Here is a 19,486-nt window from a genome sequence, read left to right as displayed (position 1 = left end):
TTTCGTAACTAAATTTATATCAGTGTGCCTAGCAGGGTTTATGAACTAGCTAACTATGGGAATAGACAAGTTAATAGTAGTGTGTAGAGTGCACAATATCCTTCATGAGGAAAGAGTATATATGGGAAGGAGGGTACAAAATTGTAGTTCTGCTTTAGGGTTAAGTTTTACATTGGGTTAGTGTTTTCTGGGGGTTAGGTTTCAAAGTTAGATTGTGTTCTTTTTTCTGAAGCTGGGAACTTACTGTAGCAATATGTTCTTGGTGCTAGAAACCAATTTACCAGCTGGCCATGACCAAAGAAAAATTGTAGTGAGAATGATACTGGTCACTACAAAAAGAAATTGAACTGGGCAATGCTCCACTACCAAACTATGACTTTTCATCTGCACACTTTATGGAGACTTTTACATTCAGAGAGCATTAGTATATGCAATGGATTTCAGGAAAAAAGAACAGTACACAGCAAAGGTGTTTTATTGGTTGTGCAAACTCAAACAGCATACTTGAATTATATCATACAAAAATAAACAAGTTAAGTCAGGGGTAGGGAACCTTTTTGGCTGAGAGAGCCATGAACGCCACAAATTTTAAAATGCAATTCCACGAGAGCCATACAATATGTTTAAAACTACATTTTTTATTTTTTTTTATCAATTAATCGACTAATTTCAATTATAACTCCCCCACTGTAATATCCACATCTCCCCATGATTGTCTGCTTGCTTATCACTACACAGGCAGGCAGATCCACGAGCAATTGAGGCTGGTGATGATGACGTCAGCGTGCCGCTCACCTACGCCGCCGCCGGGTGTACCAAGATGGCCGCAGCTCCGGAGCTAGGCTGAAGCTGCGGCCTTTCCTATGGGCTCATTCCACGGATCGGCACACCATGCAATCTGCGGATTGAGAGGCGAAAGCCAGATGCAGCCATCAAAAGAGCCACATCTGGCTCGCGAGCCATAGGTTCCCTACCCCTGAGTTAAGTGAAACATTAGAGCAAAAAGTATAAGAAAACACTGTAGGTGGGCTGACCTTAAAGGGGCTGCCCACTTAAAAGTGATACTTTTACATACAGGAGGAGCCCCTGGTTTCTTATAGGTATTGGACATTCCAACAATCTTTACATGCCATAATTCCAGGCTCTTTTCCTGTCTACCTGGGAGATTTGGGTGTTTCCACACACCAGCTCCTTCTATTATGTTCTCTTTAATATAAAGTTTATAAGAGTTTAGTTCGTTTTACTCTTTAGAATCTACCAAAAGATATAGAGATATCAGCTTCATCACCACCCCATAAACATATGAACAATGAAAAACACCATTCTGACCTAGCGCTATAGTCCCTGAGAGATATAACAAACTGGTTTCTTTAGCATCTACCAAGCATAGAAATATCACTTTTGGGACACTTCAACCTGTATGAAACAACTCCTATTCATAAACTCATGAACTATGAAAATCACCATTCCGATTCATCAATACAGTCTCCAAGAAAAAACAAAAAACTGTTAGGTAGTTTTAACATCTACCAAACACGGAAATATCAACCTAAACGAAACTACTTCTGTCCCAACCCCTCACCATGAAATCCTAAAATATGAAAAACACCATTTTCGCTACCAGCAGATCCCATAGTTATGGTATATTCTTGGCTCTGCTTTACCTTGTGAGGCCAATTTGTTACTTATTGAGCAGCATTTTATGGATTTGATATATCACTATTAACTATCTCATTTTATAAAATTTTCTTTGAGAGTTCAGCTTAGCATTTTGTACTTTTCATTGTATTGCACTCCAGGCATGTTGGATCACTACATATTGGTGGGATATGAGAAATTGTATTAAGGGTATTATTTAGGATAGCAGAATTTAACCACTTCTGGACTGCCCACCGTCATTATATGTTGGTACTTTGAAGAGGAATATCGTTGCTGTGGCAGCAGCTGGCTGCCATAACCCCGGTATCCTCTTCTTCAGTGAGTGGTCCGGTTTCAGATAAAAGTGGTTTCTGCGGCAGATTCGCCGCAAGATCACTTTTATTGGCAGCGGGAGAGGGGCCCCCCTCCCGCCGCGCTCCAGTGCCCTCCTCCGCTTACCAGAGCCGTCGGTGGTGGCGATCGCATCTTCACCCTTGCTGGGCATGGAGAAGAGTGAGGGGAAGATATATGAAACATATATGAAACATATATGAAACATATGAAAACTGTGCTCAAACCACACATGTTAGGTATTGCCGCGATCGGTAGAGCGAAAGTAATAATTCTAGCCCTAGAACTCCTCTCTAAGTCAAAACATGCAACCTGTACAATTTTTTAAACATCGCCTATGGAGATTTTTAAGGGTAAGCGTTGCCATTCCATGAGCGGGCACAATTTTGAAGCGTGACATGTTGGGTATCAATTTACTCCGTGTAACATTATCTTTCACAATATAAAAAAAATGGGCTAACTATAGTATTGTCTTATTTTTTAATTCAAAAATGTATTCTTTCCAAAAAAAGTGCGCTTTTGAGACCGCTGTGCAAATACGGTGTGACAGAAAGTATTGCAACGATAGCCATTTTGTTCTCTGGGGTGTTAGAAAAAACAATATATAATGTTTGGGGGTTCTAAATAATTTCCTAGCAAAAAAAACGTTTTTAACTTAACAAATCTCAGAAAGAGACTTTGTCCTTAAGTGGTTAAACTTTATGTAACAGATAGCCCAAAATATATGTTTGTAGAAATTAAATTGAAATGAAAGTTTTGAATTTTAGAGCCTACAATGATAGGTTTCACATTTTGGCCTGCTATTTCCCTTGCACCCAGAACACACTATAATGCCCCATACACACTATCATTTTTTCTGCTGAGTCTTTCTTTCAGGTTTACCGAAACCATGTAGTACAAGGGCCTGCCTGATTGCATACACATTGAAACTCCTAAGGTTTGACCTCATATTATATAGTTTTAGTAAATCTGAAGGAAAAACTCAGCAGAAAAACTGATAGTGTGTATGGGGCTTTAGATACACAAATGTGTGGTAATTATAAGAAAATCACATTGTATATCAGTGTACAACATAACATTGCCATCTGGAGAGACTATTTATTTTCACCTAAGATTCACACGTTTTTCTAATTTTGTGAAAGGTAACCTGGCATGAATTAATTGATAAATAGATCCATGTATTTTGTTTTTTTTCTACTCATTAGTATAACAGTGATCCACTCCCCCAAGGTCATCACACTTTTTAGCTGTCGTCTTTTATGTGAGAACTGAGTATGAATTTCCAGATGTTTCAGTTGAATCTTGAGTAGAGTAGAGATGGTAGACAGCTGAAACAAAGCAAATATTTAAATGTTAGAGTTGACAATATACAGACAAAGAGAGCCTATCCTAGAGCAAAATAGCTGTGTGAGAGGTTGCTCTCCTCAGTGTCCTCGGGCCACTGGAGCAGATAAGCCTTCAGTGCAAGGGACTTCATTTCCCTGGAAAGTTGGCCTAGGAACCATCTGAGTCTTCACACTAAGGATGAGCCAAATGTACAGGGGTTTGGCTCGATGTGGGTTTAGTATTAAAGTTCAGGTGCCAAACTCAAACCCTATTGAAGCTAAAGGGGCAGGGGGGACATGACTATATATGGTCACTCATATCACCATGGTTCGTGGGCATCATTCATTTGATTAATGTGCATCTACATTGCTGGATGACGTAATTAATGGTGGATGTACAACTGGGGGACTGTTTTGCTTTTCTTATTTTTCTGTGTTCTTTTCAGTGTGTTTAATTTTCTGCATTAATAAGTAGGGGTGTGGAATACTTACTCATTCACATAGGGATGTGTCTGGGGGACTCGATATTATAAGAGAACTTCCAGATTCTGATAACCTTACCCCCCGCCTGCACACCACCACAATCACCAGGGTTGTGGGGAAGAGGCTCTTGTCCCTATCAACATGGGCCTATGACCTGGGGATCCCCAACTGACAACTGAATCGCCTGGAGTCATCAGGTGACTGCCTGCTTACTAACAACCAGCCAGAGGTAAAGCTGTGACACATTTAGCAATATTTGCACTTTCTGCATCCTCTGGCGGTTTGATGAACATCCAGACAAGAAAAATTGGATACAAAACTGGGTTTGCATCTAGGCAGTTGCAGTCTGTTTTCTCCACTACAGGTATCACTCAACCACAGTGCAGAGGGTGAGGAAGACAAGAGGTACCTAGTTCCTTTATGTTTTGCTGGGTCACAAGGAGGCTGCTATCTAATTGGATGTTGGCACCCCATGTGACTTTGGTAGCCATCTTTCTATCAGGTTCCTGAGGAGTAGGGAAAGTGCATGGACACATCATCCTACCTGGAAGCCTCCCCACTTGGTTACAGACCAGCCAGGCTGCATTTTGCCCCTTGATACAGACACTGTTGGAACACCTAAGACCTCCTGCTACAATGCATCGTTGTTACACCTTGTGAGTTCTCCCATTTGGGTTGCCCTCATAGTTAGCTAGTTAGTAATGTTTGAATAAAGATACCAGTCCATCCTGAGTGAGGGGTGTGTGTCTACAATTGTGCCTATCCCTGTACACTGTGTCTCATTCAGATGCTCATCTATTACATTATTATTTAAGGTACCCATATAGCACTGACAATTTTACGCAACACTCCATACATACATTGCACTCTCACATCAGTCCCTACCCTCAAGGAGCCCACAATCCAAAGTGCCCAACTCACATTCATACACTAGGGCCAATTTTGGACACAAGCCAATTAACCTACCAGCATGTCTTTTGGAGTGTGGGAGAAAGCCAGAGTACACAGAGGAAACCCACACAGGCACAGGGAGAACATGCAAACTCCCGGCAGGTAGTGTCATGGGTGGGATTCAAACCAGCAACCCTTTTTACTGCTAGGTGAGAATGCTACCCACTACACCACTGTGCCGCCCTTCCCATCAGGCTTGTTGTTTATTTGTTGCTCTTCAGTTACAATATATTTGTGTTCTCTGCACCTGGACTCTGTGTTTGCTGTCACTGCACCATTCTGCACCTACTCACTTGCAGCTCTTCACTATTTCCCACCTATGTTTTCTGATTTGCAGCAAATTTTCTTTAAAGGATGACTCAACCCAAGAACAAAAATGTTGTATCTTGCAGCTCATCAGTCCTTTGATGAGGTGGGGATATTAGTTTTCAGACTGAGAACATTTTTAGCAAGAACTAAAACCTGTTGATTTTGCCTAGAGGCGATTGAGTTCGCATTGTGCACTATACAAGTATTTCATTCATTCATTCAGAAATGCAGTTTCTTGACACTTCCTGTGAACTGTACAGGATGCAAAACAGTCTTGGTCTTCTTTTGTGAAATGCTAATCCTGTCATTCCCACTGAAATGTAAATGAACAAAGGCAGACATGTTTGAAGTCCAACCTGGGTGACAACCACCATGGCAATTTCATAGATACAATGGAGGAGCGAGCATTGCCACCCTAGGACAGGAAGTGTTTTATCTGCAGCATTACCAGGTGAAAATAAAGGGAAAAAAAAGAAAAAAAAATATTGCAGTCCCGCTACAAGTCGGTGATCACTGCCATTACTAGTAAAAAAAATGAAAACATAAAAAGTCCGTAAAAATATCCCATAGTTTGTAGATGTTAGAACTTTTGAACAAACCAATCTATATACGCTTAATGGGTATTTTTAACCAAAAATATGCAGCAGAATACATATTGGCCTAAATTTATGAAGAAATTGTTTTTTTTTAGATTTTTTTAATTGGATATGTTTTATAGCAGAAAGTAAAACAATAATTTTTTTTTTCAAAATTGTTGGTCGTTTTTGTCTATAGCGCTTAAAATAAAAAACACAGTGGTGATCAAATACCACCAAAAGAAAGCTTGATTTCAGGGGAAAAAAAGATAAAAATTGTATTTGGGTACAGCTTCACACGACAACGCAATTGTCAGCTAAAGTAACACAGTGCCGTATCGCAAAAAATGGCCTGGTCAGGAAGGGGGGTAAATCATTCAGAGCTGAAGATGTTCACATTCAAGAACTTTTACCCAGAAATGTCATGTGAACAAAAAATTTATAGTCATCTGAACAACTAAGCAATGCAAACAGTTTGTCCTCTGAAAAGTTAAAAAAATTAGGTCAAAGCGGACCACTCACCCCCCTCAATTTAATAAATACTTTTCATAAATGTAAAGTATTTATTAAAAATAAATGTGAAATAAGGTAAAATTTGGCTGTAAATCTGCACATTTTCCAAACACACCTCTTTTGCCAAAAAATCCTGTCTTAAAGGCGTTCTTCCTTGTCTTTGGCTTTGACGTTCCAGATGAATCTGTTGATGTTGTCTGTGAAGGTAAAAGAAGCAGTTTATCAGAAAATCATCAAAATGCAATTCTGAAGAGGTAAACCTGCATTCCAGGATAGACCAATATTGAAGGGAATTTACTAAGACCAGAGCAGCGAGAATCTGGAGCAGCTGTGCATGACAAGTCAACCAATCAGCTTTTAGCTTTCATCTTTTAATAGCTTAACTGAACAAGCTGAAATTGGAAGCGGATTTGTTTCTATGCACAGCTGCTCCAGATTCTGTCTGTTCCAGTGTTTGGAAATTACCTCCAATGTCTAAATACAAGGGACACGTGTATTCTTATTTGAATCTTGGTGTGCTTTGTATATCTTTTCCAGATCTGTGAGGTAATCCAGTGTGACATTTTACCTCTCTGTAGGAACTTCCTGTAATAAAGACCAGTCACTGCTGCTCTCTCTCTTTATGCAGGGTGACTGGCCTTGTCTCCGCCTCCTCCTGTAGTTTTCTGCAAGCAGCTTGTAGTGGGTGGAGTTGTTGGGCCCCTCCCACATCTCTGCTCTCTATACAGGCTTTGTTTAGCATGGTGGCGTCACCCTTACTTTTACAAGGCATTTGACACACACAGAATGGATTTAAATTCTTTGTGGTTATTAGGGTGCATATTTAAATTAAATTTTAAGTGTTAATGTATCAATATGGCCTGTCTGAAGGCTCGTAAACTATAGGAAAATCTGTGAACATTTAGGCTGCTTTCATACTGAAGCGCTTTTCAGGCGCTAAAAATACAGTAGCTCCTGAGAAGCGCCTGTAAAGAGCCTCTCCTCCCACTCAAGTCTGAGCGCTTTCTCACTGGAGCAATGCACTGGCAGGAGGATAAAAAAGTCCTGCAAGCTGCATCTTTGCATCGCTGTAGGAGCGGTGTATACACCCCTGCCCTTTGAAATCAATGGGCAGCGACAGCGAACCGCTGGCAAAACGTGTGGAATTAACCCTTTTTTGGCCGCTAGCGGGGGTTAAAAGCGCCCTGCTAGCAGCCAAAAACGTCCGTAAAAACTACGGTAATGCGCCGCTAAGAATATCGGCGCTTTGCCACCGATACCCCAACGTTATAGTAGCCTTAGAAAGGAGAGGTGAGATTGCGCTATGGATAAGTTATGCAATAGGCCATGTAAAGGGTAAGAGCTGCCTCTACCTTATATCTCCACCCAAATAGGGCGGATTAAGCTTGTGTGAAGAAAGAAAAGTAGACTTGGCGCTATACCTTTAAAACATAAAAATTTTTTTTTTTAAATGTAAATAATGTTGTGTTCCTTCAACCCTGATATATACCCTTCTTACTAAATTTGGAAGTGAACTAGTTGGGTAATAATTGTGGTTGAATATCTCAGAGTGTTAGACCCCCTGGAATGTTACTAGGTCTTTCCCAACAAACTGATAAAAAATATTTCAATTTAGAAAATACCTTCGGATTAGGGTTAAATCTTATGCAACATTTATAAAATAGGTGGTGGTAGCTAATGTGTCAAAAATTTATATTATGAGAAACTTATGAATGATCAGTTTGTTTGGAAAGACCTAGTGATAGTAGCCTTACGTCCAAGAAAACAATCAAGTAGTTTTGCTCTGCCACCTAGTGGTATGTACAAAATTATTTGCCCAATAATCGAATAGCGTTAACCAAAAAACAAATAAAACAAAAAAGTGAGGGGGTGCTGTTGCTATCACTTATGTGTTCCCACATCAACAGCGCTGGTCATAACTTATGTCTAATAGGTGTCTACAAGCATAGTGCTATACAATTAAAGCGGTTGTATACCCGCTGAATTTTTATTTTTTTCCTCACCTGCAAAGCAAAAGGCATAATGAGCTAGTATGCACCACATACTAGCTCATTATGAAATACTTACCTTAGAACGAGGCCCCGACATGTTCCCTCTGCGTTTCTTCCGGGTATCGCGGCTCCGGCGATGTGAGTGGCCGGAGCCGCGATATCGTTACTCCCGCGCATGCACGCGGTAGATTTCTCTCCGGCAGGGTCCGGAGTTTGCTGGGCTTCCAGCCGGGAATCCCCTGTGCGCATGCGCCGCTGTAGTCAGCGGCGCATTGCGAGGGGAATATCTCCTAAAGCGTACAGGTTTAGGAGATATTTTTTTTACCCACAGGTAAGCCTTATCCTGTATCCTGTAGGTAAAAGTCCCCAATTTGGCTATACAACCACTTTAATAAAGTGTCAGTTCCAATATATACAGATTTTCCAATAGGGTTAAATAATTGATGAAAAATTCATAAAGAGTCCATAATAAATAAAAAACAAATGAATGAATGGATGTCTTCTTGTAGACAGGTGCACAATAAACTTCGCCTTGAAAAACTAGTTCCACAACAATTTCTACTCCGTGACTTGTGCTCTCTTCACCAGGTGCAATGCAAGCTCACCTCCTTTTTAGACCCTATAAGGGTCAAACATGCTCTGAACACAGTGTAATTCCCCTTTGAAAGTGGCTCCACATTGGTCACCAGCAGCTCCAATATGACATAGAAAGACAAGAAAGCTTCCAATAGTACAGTACCTGGGTGTTATTCTGAATAAACCTCACCACCCCAGCTTCATAAATTGCACTCACATTTATTATGATCAAAGACAGCAAAAACAAACAAGTCCAGCAAATCTCACGTATAGCATGTAGATATCACCGCCTGGCTCCACCTCTACGCATTACGCCACCACCCTCGTGGCTTCATCTGGAGGATCATATTGTCATTGACACTTTATAAATTGTATGGCACTATGTTTGTAGACACCTATTAGACATAAGTTATGAGCAGCGCTATCACAATTTATATATAAAATTCCATCCAAGGAACTTTCGTACTTTTTTTCGCATAGTGTCACAAACTTTCTACAGCTCATTCTGACCTTCTGAGAGATATTTTCCAAAGGGACAAGCTCCAAAATGTTTCTCGTACGGGAACAGAACAAACAAATTTTATGTAACGTGTACTGTTTTCATATGATTTTCGTATGAAAAAAATCAGAAATGAAAGACTGTGCATGATCAGAAACAATAAACAACAAAAAAAGGCCTTTGTCGTATGAGAATTTTCATCCGAATTTTTCTTCATCAGTTCTTATTTGCTGTGAAACAATGAGGGAAAAAAAAAACGGACGATCGTTCACCTGATTTTCTTATAGTGTGTACCCCACTTAAGAACTGGAGTTGTTTTCTCACAACTATCAATCACATTTAGGGCAGGCAAATGCAAATTGGCGGCTGGAGGGGGAGGTAACTGCAGTTCCAAATACATCTTGGTGCTAGAGTTACTGGAGAATAGCATTATTAAAAGAGAATTTTCCTTTTGCAAATAAAAAAGATTAAATGTGTAAAGAGCCAAACCAAGGCAAAAAAGCAGACAACCCTACTGGCATGTGATTAAACATTTAATGACTGGAGAACTCTATCTCTGACTCGGTAGGGGACATGTTAAGCCTTGTACACACGGTTGGAGAATCCGTCGGAATGTGTCCTACCGGACCGTGTCGTCGGATAATCCGACTGTGTGTAGTATGCATCAGACTGATTCCATCCGAATATCCGTCGGACCCAATTTTCCAACATGTTGGAAATATTTCCTGACCAACTGGTTCGATCGGACATACTCCGATCATGTGTAGAGAATTTTGATTGGACCAAGTGCCACGCATGCTCAGATCAAATTCCTACATCAAAGCTATTGGTTACTAGCCTGAATGTAGTCCCATCGTAACGAAATAACGTCATCACGTTCTGAAAGATCGGATTTTTCGACAACTTAGTCCAACCGTGTGTATGCAACAGTTTCATACACAATCCGTCAGACTAAATCTGACGGACAAAATCCGACGGATTTGGTTGGCAGAATCTCCGATCGTGTGTACAGGGGCTTAGACCTTTGCAGGGAGACCACTGCTTCCACTCAGAGGCCCAAACAAGCTGGCAGGGGAGAAGCTTTTTTTATTCAGGTTGTTACTCATTTTTAAGGAAACAAACTGTACGGCTTTGCATTCCTTTTGGAATGTATTTAGCGGATTTAAACTGAAAGTTCCATTGTGTTTTATAATGTCTAACAGAGTCACTTTAAAGGAATTGTATTCCTAGTTTCCACTAGAACTAGTGTCCCCAATGGAAAATGTTCTCTTTGTTTCTGTTCTGAGTACAATCCACAATGTGTGATTTTCTTTCTCAGTGATAATGGTAAGCAGGACAAATAGAGGAGTGGGACTCTAAAAGTGGCAGGTGCTCGAATCCCTCTCCACTCTGTCCAAAAGAAAAAAAAAGGAACAATAGTTGCCTTTAGGCCCCTTTCACACTTGTGCGACTTGTCCTGCGACTTGGGACTCCAAAGTAACATGACAAGCTGTTCCCCATGTTTTCCAATGAGTACCATTCATATCTGTACGACTTCAAGTCTCAGGGACTTCAAAGCAGTGCCTGTACTACTTTGGCCAAGTGTGATGTGATTTGAGGTCCATAGACCTCATATTTACACAAAATCGTGGCTAAAATCACCGCAAAAAAATCCCAGTAAAATCACGGCAAAATCGCAACTTTTAGGTTGCACAAGTGTGAAAGGGGCCTTATGCCGCGTACACACGATCGAATTGTCAAGCGAACTTGGTCCTGCAAACAATCCGCCGGACTTTAAAATGAACGGACTTGGCCACACACGGACACTCCGAAAGTCCGGCGATTTGTAACGTGATGACATACAGCACGTACGACGGGACTAGAAAAAGGAAGTTCAATAGCCAGTAGCCAATAGCTTCCTTCTCGTACTTGCTTCAGAGCATGCGTCATTCTTAGTCCGCCGGACTAGCACACTGACGATCGGATTGTCCGCTGAAAGCCAAGTCCTACTACTTTTTACGATGAAAAAGTCAGCTGGAGCCCACACAAGATCGAATTGTCCGGTGTACTCTGGTCCGGCGGACTTGGTCCAATTCGATCGTGTGTACGAGGCATTAGTTATACTTTCATGTTCATTCCCAATGTATATTATGGGGTATACTCACCGGCCCCCTGGACCTGAGTGTTCTGATGTAGGAAGACGTTATGCTGCTTCTTACTGCCTTTCGCACCTAAGAACAAATGTAGAAAGAATAATTATACATCCAGAGTGGTAAACATTTAATCTGATTCATTAATGATCTGTTCAGAGATGGAGGAACTTAGCTTGGCCATACATTATACAATTTTCTTGTTCAATTTCTTTTAGATTTACCTTTAACTATGTAGTACAAGGGCCTGCCTGACTGCATGCAATTTGTAAGTGTTTAGCTTTGACCTCATATTATGTGGTTTTGGTAAATCTAAAGGAAAATTAAACAACAACATTTTATAATGTATGGCCAGCCTTAGAATGCTAAAAAAAAAATCTGTATGCTGGACAATTTGCTGGATATTACTGCTACTAGGCAAAGTCTGGAACAGACAGATTTTGAAAAAGAGTCTCTCAAGTGTTCTAAAAATGGTGCAGAATGCTGCAAATCCACATACCTCTCTAGAACTTGTACTTTAGTTTGATGCGTGCTAAAATGCACATGAGACACTTTTTCAAAATCTGCCTGTGCCAGTTTCTCTCTATATGCCAAAGGAGAGTTGGTCATAATTAATTCCACTTTTATAACATATGAACTGTCTGTATTTTATTTTACATTTGGTGCATTCAATGTGCCACAATGCAAAAGATGCGCATTTTAGAACTAATAAAACTAAAGCTAAAAAGAGGCAATTACACCAGAAAAGTAGCACAGCAGCCAGCTCTTTCTTTATATTCACTCCAGCTTTCTTAAAATAGTATGGACAGCAATGGGCAGTCACAGTGATAGCGGGCAGAGTGAGGGCGGCACAGTGATAGGGGTGCAGAGTGAGGGCGGCACAGTGATAGGGGTGCAGAGTGAGGGCGGCACAGTGATAGGGGTGCAGAGTTAGGGCGGCACAGTGATAGGGGTGCAGAGTGAGGGCGGCACAGTGACAAGGAGGGGCATAATAACAGGGGATCACAGTGATGGGGGGGAGGGCAGCTCAGCGACAGAGGATACACTGATAAGAGGGGGGGGGGGGGTGGGCGAGCACAGTGACAGGGGAAGAGGACATGTGCTAGAAATGGAGATAGGGGAACTTGTGTTTGAAGAGGGAGAAAGAGATTTGGTTGGAAGGGGGGTACCAGAAAGGTGTGTTGTGCTGTGAGGGAGGATTTGTGGGGTTGAAGAGGATTTGTCCTGGGGAAAGAGAAGATTTGTTCTGGGAGGAGGGATTTGGGTGGGAGGATTTGTGATAGAATTAGGGAGAGGACTTTTGCAGGCATGGGGAATTTGGGGGAAAGAGGATTTGTGCTGGGGGATGGGGGGGGGTGCTGGAAGGGAGGACTTGGAAGTGAGGATCTGCGCTAAAAGTGGAAAGAAGATTTTTGCTGGGTAGGATTTGTCCTAGAGGGTTTTGAAGAGGGGGAAGAAGGTTTGTGCTGGGATGGAGGAGTGGGGTGGTTTTGTACTAGAAGTGGGGAGAGGATTTGTGCTGGGAGGGGATTTGGGGTGGCGTGTTTGTGCCAAGATAAGGAGTTGTGCCGAGAGGGAGGATTTGGGGGGTGGAAGACGATCTGTGCTGGGAAGGGGGATTTTGGGGAGATGATTTGTGCTGGAATTGGAGAAAGGCTTTACGCTGGGAGGAGGATCTGTGCTAAAACAGGGATTGGGGGGTGATGTTTGCTAGGAAGATAAATTTGGGGGATTTTTTGTGCTGGGATGGGGGATTGATGGAGGAAATAGATATGTGCTGTGGCATTTGGAGAGGGTGAATTGGGTGGTAGAGGAGTTGCACTAAAATGGAGGGTTGTGCTGGGATGGAGGTTGTGGGCGGTGGAAGAGGATTTATTCTGAGAGGGTTACTGGGGAAAAGGAGGATTGTTGCTCTGAGTGTTGTGAGGGGATTTGCGTTGGAGGATTTGCTCTGGGAGGGGGAGAGAGTATTTGTACTGGGGGAGGGCGAGAATGCAAATGTGTGCTTTTTTTGGAGAGGAGGGTGTAGTAAACTAATGAATGAATGAATTCATTCATTGTTTTGTACACTTTTCTTTCTCAAACCAACTTCATGATGTTACATGCAAGATTCCTTATTTCCTTTAACCGCTTGCCGACCAGCCGCCATCATTATACTGCGGCACGAACCGTCGTAGCTATAGAGGCTGCATCGCAGGGGTGCCAATGTTCATGACTGGCGGTCGCGATGACTGCAGGCTGCGAACAATCATGGGCACGAGAGGCAGAACAGGGACGTTTGTGTGTAAACATACAAATCCCTGTTCTGTGAGGATAGACAGATTGTGTGTTCCTAATGGCTTGGAACCATGATCTGTAATTTTCTCTAGGTCAGTCCCCTCCCCCTACAGTTAGAAACACACACTAGGGAACACAGTTAACCTCTTCCCTTCCAGTGACTTTTTTACAGTAATCAGTGCATTTTCATAGCACTGATCGCTCTATAAATGGCAATTGTCCCGAAAATGTGTCAAAAGTTTCCGATGTGTGTGCCATAATGTTGAAGTCCCGAGAAAAATCGCAGATCGCCGCCATTACTAGTGAAAAAAAAAAATGCTATAAATCTATCCCCTATTTTGTAGACGCTATAACTTTTGCGCAAACCAATCAATATACACTTATTGCAATTTTTATTACCATTATGATTTTTATTACCAAAAATATGTAGAAGAATACATATCGGCCTAAATATATATATTTTTTTTTATTGTGATATTTATTATAGCAAAAGGTTCAAAATACAGTATTTTTTCAAAATTGTCGCTCTTTTTATAGGGCAAAAAATGAAAAAACTGCATAGATGATCAAATTACACCAAAAGAAAGCTCTATTTGTGGGAAAAAAAAGGACACCAATTTTGCATGACCGCGCAGTTGTCAGTTAAATCGACACAGTGCCGAAACGCAAAAATGGCCTGGTCATTCAACAGTCAAATCTTCCGAGGTTGAAGTGGTTAACCACTTGCCAACCAGCCTCTGCAGTTGTACTGTGGCAATATAGCTCCGTGAATCGCCGTTATGTTACGTCGCTTCCTTTTTTGGCCACTAGGGGCGTGTGCGCCCCCTGCTTGCCCACAGAGCCTATGCGAGTGCCCAGCGGTCGCGATCACCACTGGCCTCCCGCGATCGCTTGGGGCACACGAGAACTGGGATCTGTGTGTGTAAACACACAGTTTCCGGTTCTCTGAGGGGAGAAGAAACAGATCGTCTGTTCATACAGAGTATGAACAGCAATCTGTCATCTCCCCTACACAGTCCCCTCTCCCCTTCAGTTTGAACACACACACTAGGGAACACAATTAACCTCTTGATCGCCCCCTAGTGTTAACCCCTTCCCTGCAGTGACATTTTTACAATAATCAATGCATTTTTATAGCACTGATCGCTGTATAAATGCCAATGGTCCCAAAAATGTGTCCAAATTGTCCGAATTGTCCGCCATAATGTCGTAGTCCTGAAAAAAATCTCAGATTGCCGCCATTACAAGTAAAAAAAAAATAATAATAAAAATGCCGTAAAACTATCCCCTATTTTGTAGACGCTATAACTTTTGCGCAAACCAATCAATGTACGCTTATTGCGATTTTTACCAAAAAATTGTAGATGAATACATATCGGCCTAAACTGAGGAAAAAAAAAGTTTTTTTTATATATTTTTGGGGGATATTTATTATAGCAAAAAGTAAAAAATATTGTGTTTTTTTTCAAAATTGAAGCTCTATTTTTGTTTATAGAGATAATTACATACCATCAAAAGAAAGCTCTATTTGTGGGAAAAAAAGGACATCAATTTTGTTTAGGTGCAACGTTGCCCGACCGTGCAATTGTCAGTTAAAGCGACGCAGTGCCGAATCGCAAAAAATAGCCTGGTCATTCAGCAGCCAAATCTCCCGGGGGCTGAATTGGTTAAACAAGGGGAATGCTGTTGCTCTACTACCGGTGAACTGCTGTGGGGTCTTCTGAGCCATGTTTTACTTGTTAATATGGTGCAAATACAGTACAAATGACAAGGGGACATCAGTTGTACACAGAATAGGGAGGTTTGTCAGAGGGAACTATGGAAAAATTAGCTAGAACAAGATCATTTTCTTATAAGTGATGGTATCCATAGTTGGAATTCATATAATATAGGGGTGTTTGATTAAGAAAACTGATCTGACTAGACTCCTTTGGGGTCAAGAAGGAAAGCCCCCCCCCCCCCCCTTGTGGCAACATTGGCAATAGTTGTCCAGAAGACTCTGTTTTGCCTTGAGCTGTGAGGGGTTAAACTTGATGGAAATTAGTCTTTCTTCAACCTATGCCAATATGCCTAAATTATTGTTTTTTCTCCCAAAGAGTGTCGGCCGGGGGGTGTCTGATGAGCAGCTAAAATCAGCCAAATCCTGTAATATTAATATGACTTCTATAGCCAGAATTACACTTGATGCTGATGGCAGGTCTTCTGTTCCTTATAATAAGTCGATACTTACCTTTTGGTCCAGCAGCACAGTTGATATCAAAATGAACAAACCCTGGATAAAAAACAAAACAAAAAAAAACAAAGCATATGCTGTGTTATTATATTCATGTACATGATTACTGCAGATATATGTAACACATTGTAAAGACAGCTTGGCTTGTAATGGCGCATACACACGATCGAATTGTGCGGCGGACTAGGTCCGCCGGACCACAGTACGCCGGACAATTTGATCGTGTGTACGCGGCATAAGTTGGGTGGGGGGGGGGGGGGGGGGTAGTAGGTGGGTGGAGCTTCCTCCATATTTCCCTCCTCATTTGGCACCAAGTGTGGATCATATAGGAGGCCTACCCAGGGGTCCAGTGTACCAATGCTACTCCCAGTAATGGTATGGGGTCCACCTCGTGTGGACACAATGCATGCACTTCACTTAATTCTATCTCTTCTGTACCTGTGTACAGGATGAGGACCTTTGTGGTGCTGATCTGCTCCAATTGCTATGGGAGATGAACTGCTCAGGAAGAGTGTCAACTCCTCCTGCAAGAGGCCATCCCACCAGTCACGTGTACCCACTTATGGCAGGCTGCATGTGATACCTTTGTTACCCTTGGTAACCACTTGCTGTTTTTTGTACTGCATGAACTGTTGTACTGCTGTCTTTATACCCCAGTGTGTTTAACTGACCCAAGCTGTAGACTATGTGGTTACTTGTATTACACCCCTGGCCTTGAGTAACTTCAGACCAGGCAAGGACAAAATTTCAAAAGCTTTACTGAAAAACTTGGTCATTCCAGATAACAGTAACTATCTTTTTCTAACATCCTTAATTCAGGCTTGATGACTGCCTCAGCATATAGTGAGGCTCGGCGTGTAAAGGACTGAAAGGAATGATAACGGAGGGCCGGGCATAACAGTGTGGATAGGGAGACACAGGATAGGGTTAATCTGGCAGAGAGTGTGTGAGGAAAAGAAGTGGGAGGGGGATAAGGAACTTTGTGGAGATGGGGGAGTAGTATTATATAAGGGGGAGGAAGAGCCAGGAAGGGGCTGTTGGAGAGAGAAACCACAGGAGGAGGCAGTTTTTGCACGCTGCTCCTCTGAGAGAAAATAGAATGGCAGACATTGACACCATCCTGGCGAGGTTGCGGGCAGCGGCGGCGACGAGGGGAGCAGATTGGCTGAGCAGGCAAATCAGGGATCTTGCGGAAAAGGAAGCAGGAAGCAGGAAGCAGGTGGATCAGGCACGCAGAGATTGCGGCCTGCGAGGCAAGCAAGGAGCCCCAGGGAGGAACACTCAGTGCCGCCAGCGAAATGGCCAGTTCCCCTCGGCAATACAGAGCCAGGGAGGTCCGCACGTCGCAGGCCTTCAGCGGGGGGCAGGGCCATGGGCTGGCATGGTGCCGCTTACCCTCGGGGGGGGGGGGGGGGGGGGTAAAAGGCCGCAAGCCCTGGAGACATCCATTCAGGACAGGGGAGAGCAGGGGGGGTTGGTGGGAGAGAGGGGGGATAGTACAGCAGTCAGCAGAGGGGCTGGAGTAGTGAACAGGGCGCCAGGGGGGCGGGGCAGCATGGGGAGAAGAACCCGGAGCCAAGATGGTGGTGTTGGGCAGCAACCAGCAAGTACAGGGACAACCAGGACGACTCCTAGCAGGGGCTCAGCAACAAGAGGGAGTCGGCCCTCACAGGGACAGGACGACACGGCTGTGATCGGTCTGAAGGGGAGCTGTCAGAGGCTGATGAACAACAAGCAGCAGCAATCCCGGTCTTTGACTGATCTACTGGGGGTGGTCACAGTGGGCACAGGTGGGACAGCAATTGGGGCACCTGACCAACAACTGGCAGCCGGGGGGGCAGGCCACTTCCGGGTTTGGGGCACAAATACGGGATTTATTGGAAGGATTGAAAGTGTTAGTGGGAAGGTTTGAACATAGGTAGGATACGGCCCCCCAGGTGGCCCCCTGGACCGACCCAGTGCAAGTGTCTGGGGAAGTAAGTGTTGGGACAGCAAGCATGGTGGTACTTACGGGGTCAGACTAGTCGGGGACAGGAGTGGGGGAGAAGGCCCCCGGAGCAAGGGGAAAAGGGTAATATGGAGCCTGCAGCTAGGACGGATGTGGTGAGGATTGCGGACGCATTGAGGTGTGAGGTGTACGTGTGCTTTGAGGGTCCATTGGGGGCACACTTAAAGCAAGAGGTCCGAGACAAGATTCACAAGGGTGAGTATGTGGAGATATTTTCTCTGCTGCCTTTGGAGAAATTCAACTTAGACAGGGTGAAGCCGGACAACTCCAAAAAAAGAGAACAAGGAGAATAGGAGGTATCGCTTGATTCCGCAGACTTTTGCTAATTGGCTCCAGGCATTTGCCATTATGGCAAGCATGATTGGGGAAAAAAAACCTGAGCTTTTCTCTGCGTTATTTTGTTATCTGGATGCAATCGGGGAGTCTCACAGGGTGTATTGTGGGTCTTCTTGGCTGCGATATGATGAGCAGTTTCGCCAGCATAGAGCTGTTCGCCCGTCCCTTCGGTGGGATCACAAGGACATAAGCCTCTGTATGCGGCTTATGTCTTAGTCGAGGGCCAAGTCACAGTTTCTTGGGGGGCAGGAGTGCACATACCTGGGGGAACCCACCCATTATCCAGATGTTTCAAAAAAGGGAAGCGTACCAGCGAGCCTGCTCACAAAAGGGATGACGCTGGTGAAATGGGAAAGGATGCAACCTTTTCTAAGTAGGTATCCGGACATTGGGGGCGGCAAAATTGCTGGCGGATGGCTTTGGGGAAGGTTTTCGTATACCGCGTTCATTGTCAGTGGCCACCGCTGGCTAGGAATTTGAGGTGTTCGCTGGAGCATGACGGGGTTGTGGGGGAGAAGTTGGCAAAGGAAGTGTCACTAGGTCGCATGGGGAGCCGTTCACGGAACTACCTATACAGGACTTGGTGGTCTCTCCCCTAGGGGTGGTGCCTAAGAAGGAACCGAACAAGTTCTGGCTGATTCACCACTTGTCTTTCCCAAAAGGGGGGTCGTGAACAACTTCATTGACCCTGAGGCATGCACCATATCTTACACGTCATTCGACGTGGTAGTGCGGTGGGTCAGGAAATATGGGAAGGGGGCACTGATGGCGGACATAGAGTCTGCGTTCCGTTTGCTGCCAGTGCACCCTGAAAGTTTTTGGTTGCTGGGTTGTTATTGACAGGAGCAATTTTGGGGGGTTAGATGTTTGCCCATGGGTTGATCCATCTCGTGTGCCATGTTCGAGGCGTTTAGCTCCTTTTTAGAGTGGGTGGTTAGGGACGTGTTGGGGCTGGATTCGGTCATCCATTATTTGGATGACTTTCTGAGCATTGGCCCCCCTGCCTCCGCTGTGTGCGCGATTTTACTATCGACGTTGCAGAACAACGCGTGCAGGCTTGGTGTGCCTTTGGCAGCTGAAAAGACTGAGGGCCCGACGATGAAATTCAGTTTTTTGGGTATAGTTATTGATACAGAAGCAATGGAGTGTAGGCTGCCCAGGGGGAAGTTGGAGGATTTGCAGAAATTCAGGGATCCAAGGACTGCAGAAAATTCAGTTGAGGGTACTGCAATCACTTTTGAGTAAGTTGAATTTCGCATGTAGGATAATCCCAATGGGGAGAGTGTTCTACC

At 43.5% G+C, this 19,486-nt stretch overlaps 1 protein-coding gene across 5 annotated transcripts in view; it reads right to left on the bottom strand.

The window, feature by feature from the left end:
- Nucleotides 1-459: 459 nt before the first annotated feature.
- Nucleotides 460-19,486, bottom strand: part of LOC143988961 (adhesion G protein-coupled receptor F5-like) — a 314,489-nt gene continuing 295,462 nt past the window's right edge. For 4 of the 5 annotated variants that reach the window (XM_077488917.1, XM_077488921.1, XM_077488918.1 and 1 more), the window contains 4 exons: nt 15,848-15,889; nt 11,356-11,421; nt 6,261-6,342; nt 460-3,317 (listed from right to left, as the gene is read on the bottom strand). In XM_077488917.1, coding sequence (XP_077345043.1) covers nt 3,247-3,317; nt 6,261-6,342; nt 11,356-11,421; nt 15,848-15,889 — 261 coding nt within the window. In that variant the 3' untranslated portion in view covers nt 460-3,246. The remainder of the gene's footprint in view (nt 3,318-6,260; nt 6,343-11,355; nt 11,422-15,847; nt 15,890-19,486) is intronic. The other variant, XM_077488920.1, reaches the window with a different exon arrangement.

Source organism: Lithobates pipiens, unplaced genomic scaffold (assembly GCF_037356315.1).
Source record: "Lithobates pipiens isolate NorthernLeopardFrog02 unplaced genomic scaffold, aLitPip1_a1.2 Scaffold_18, whole genome shotgun sequence".
Classification (NCBI taxonomy): domain Eukaryota; kingdom Metazoa; phylum Chordata; class Amphibia; order Anura; family Ranidae; genus Lithobates; species Lithobates pipiens.
This window is presented reverse-complemented; position numbering and strand designations above follow the sequence as displayed.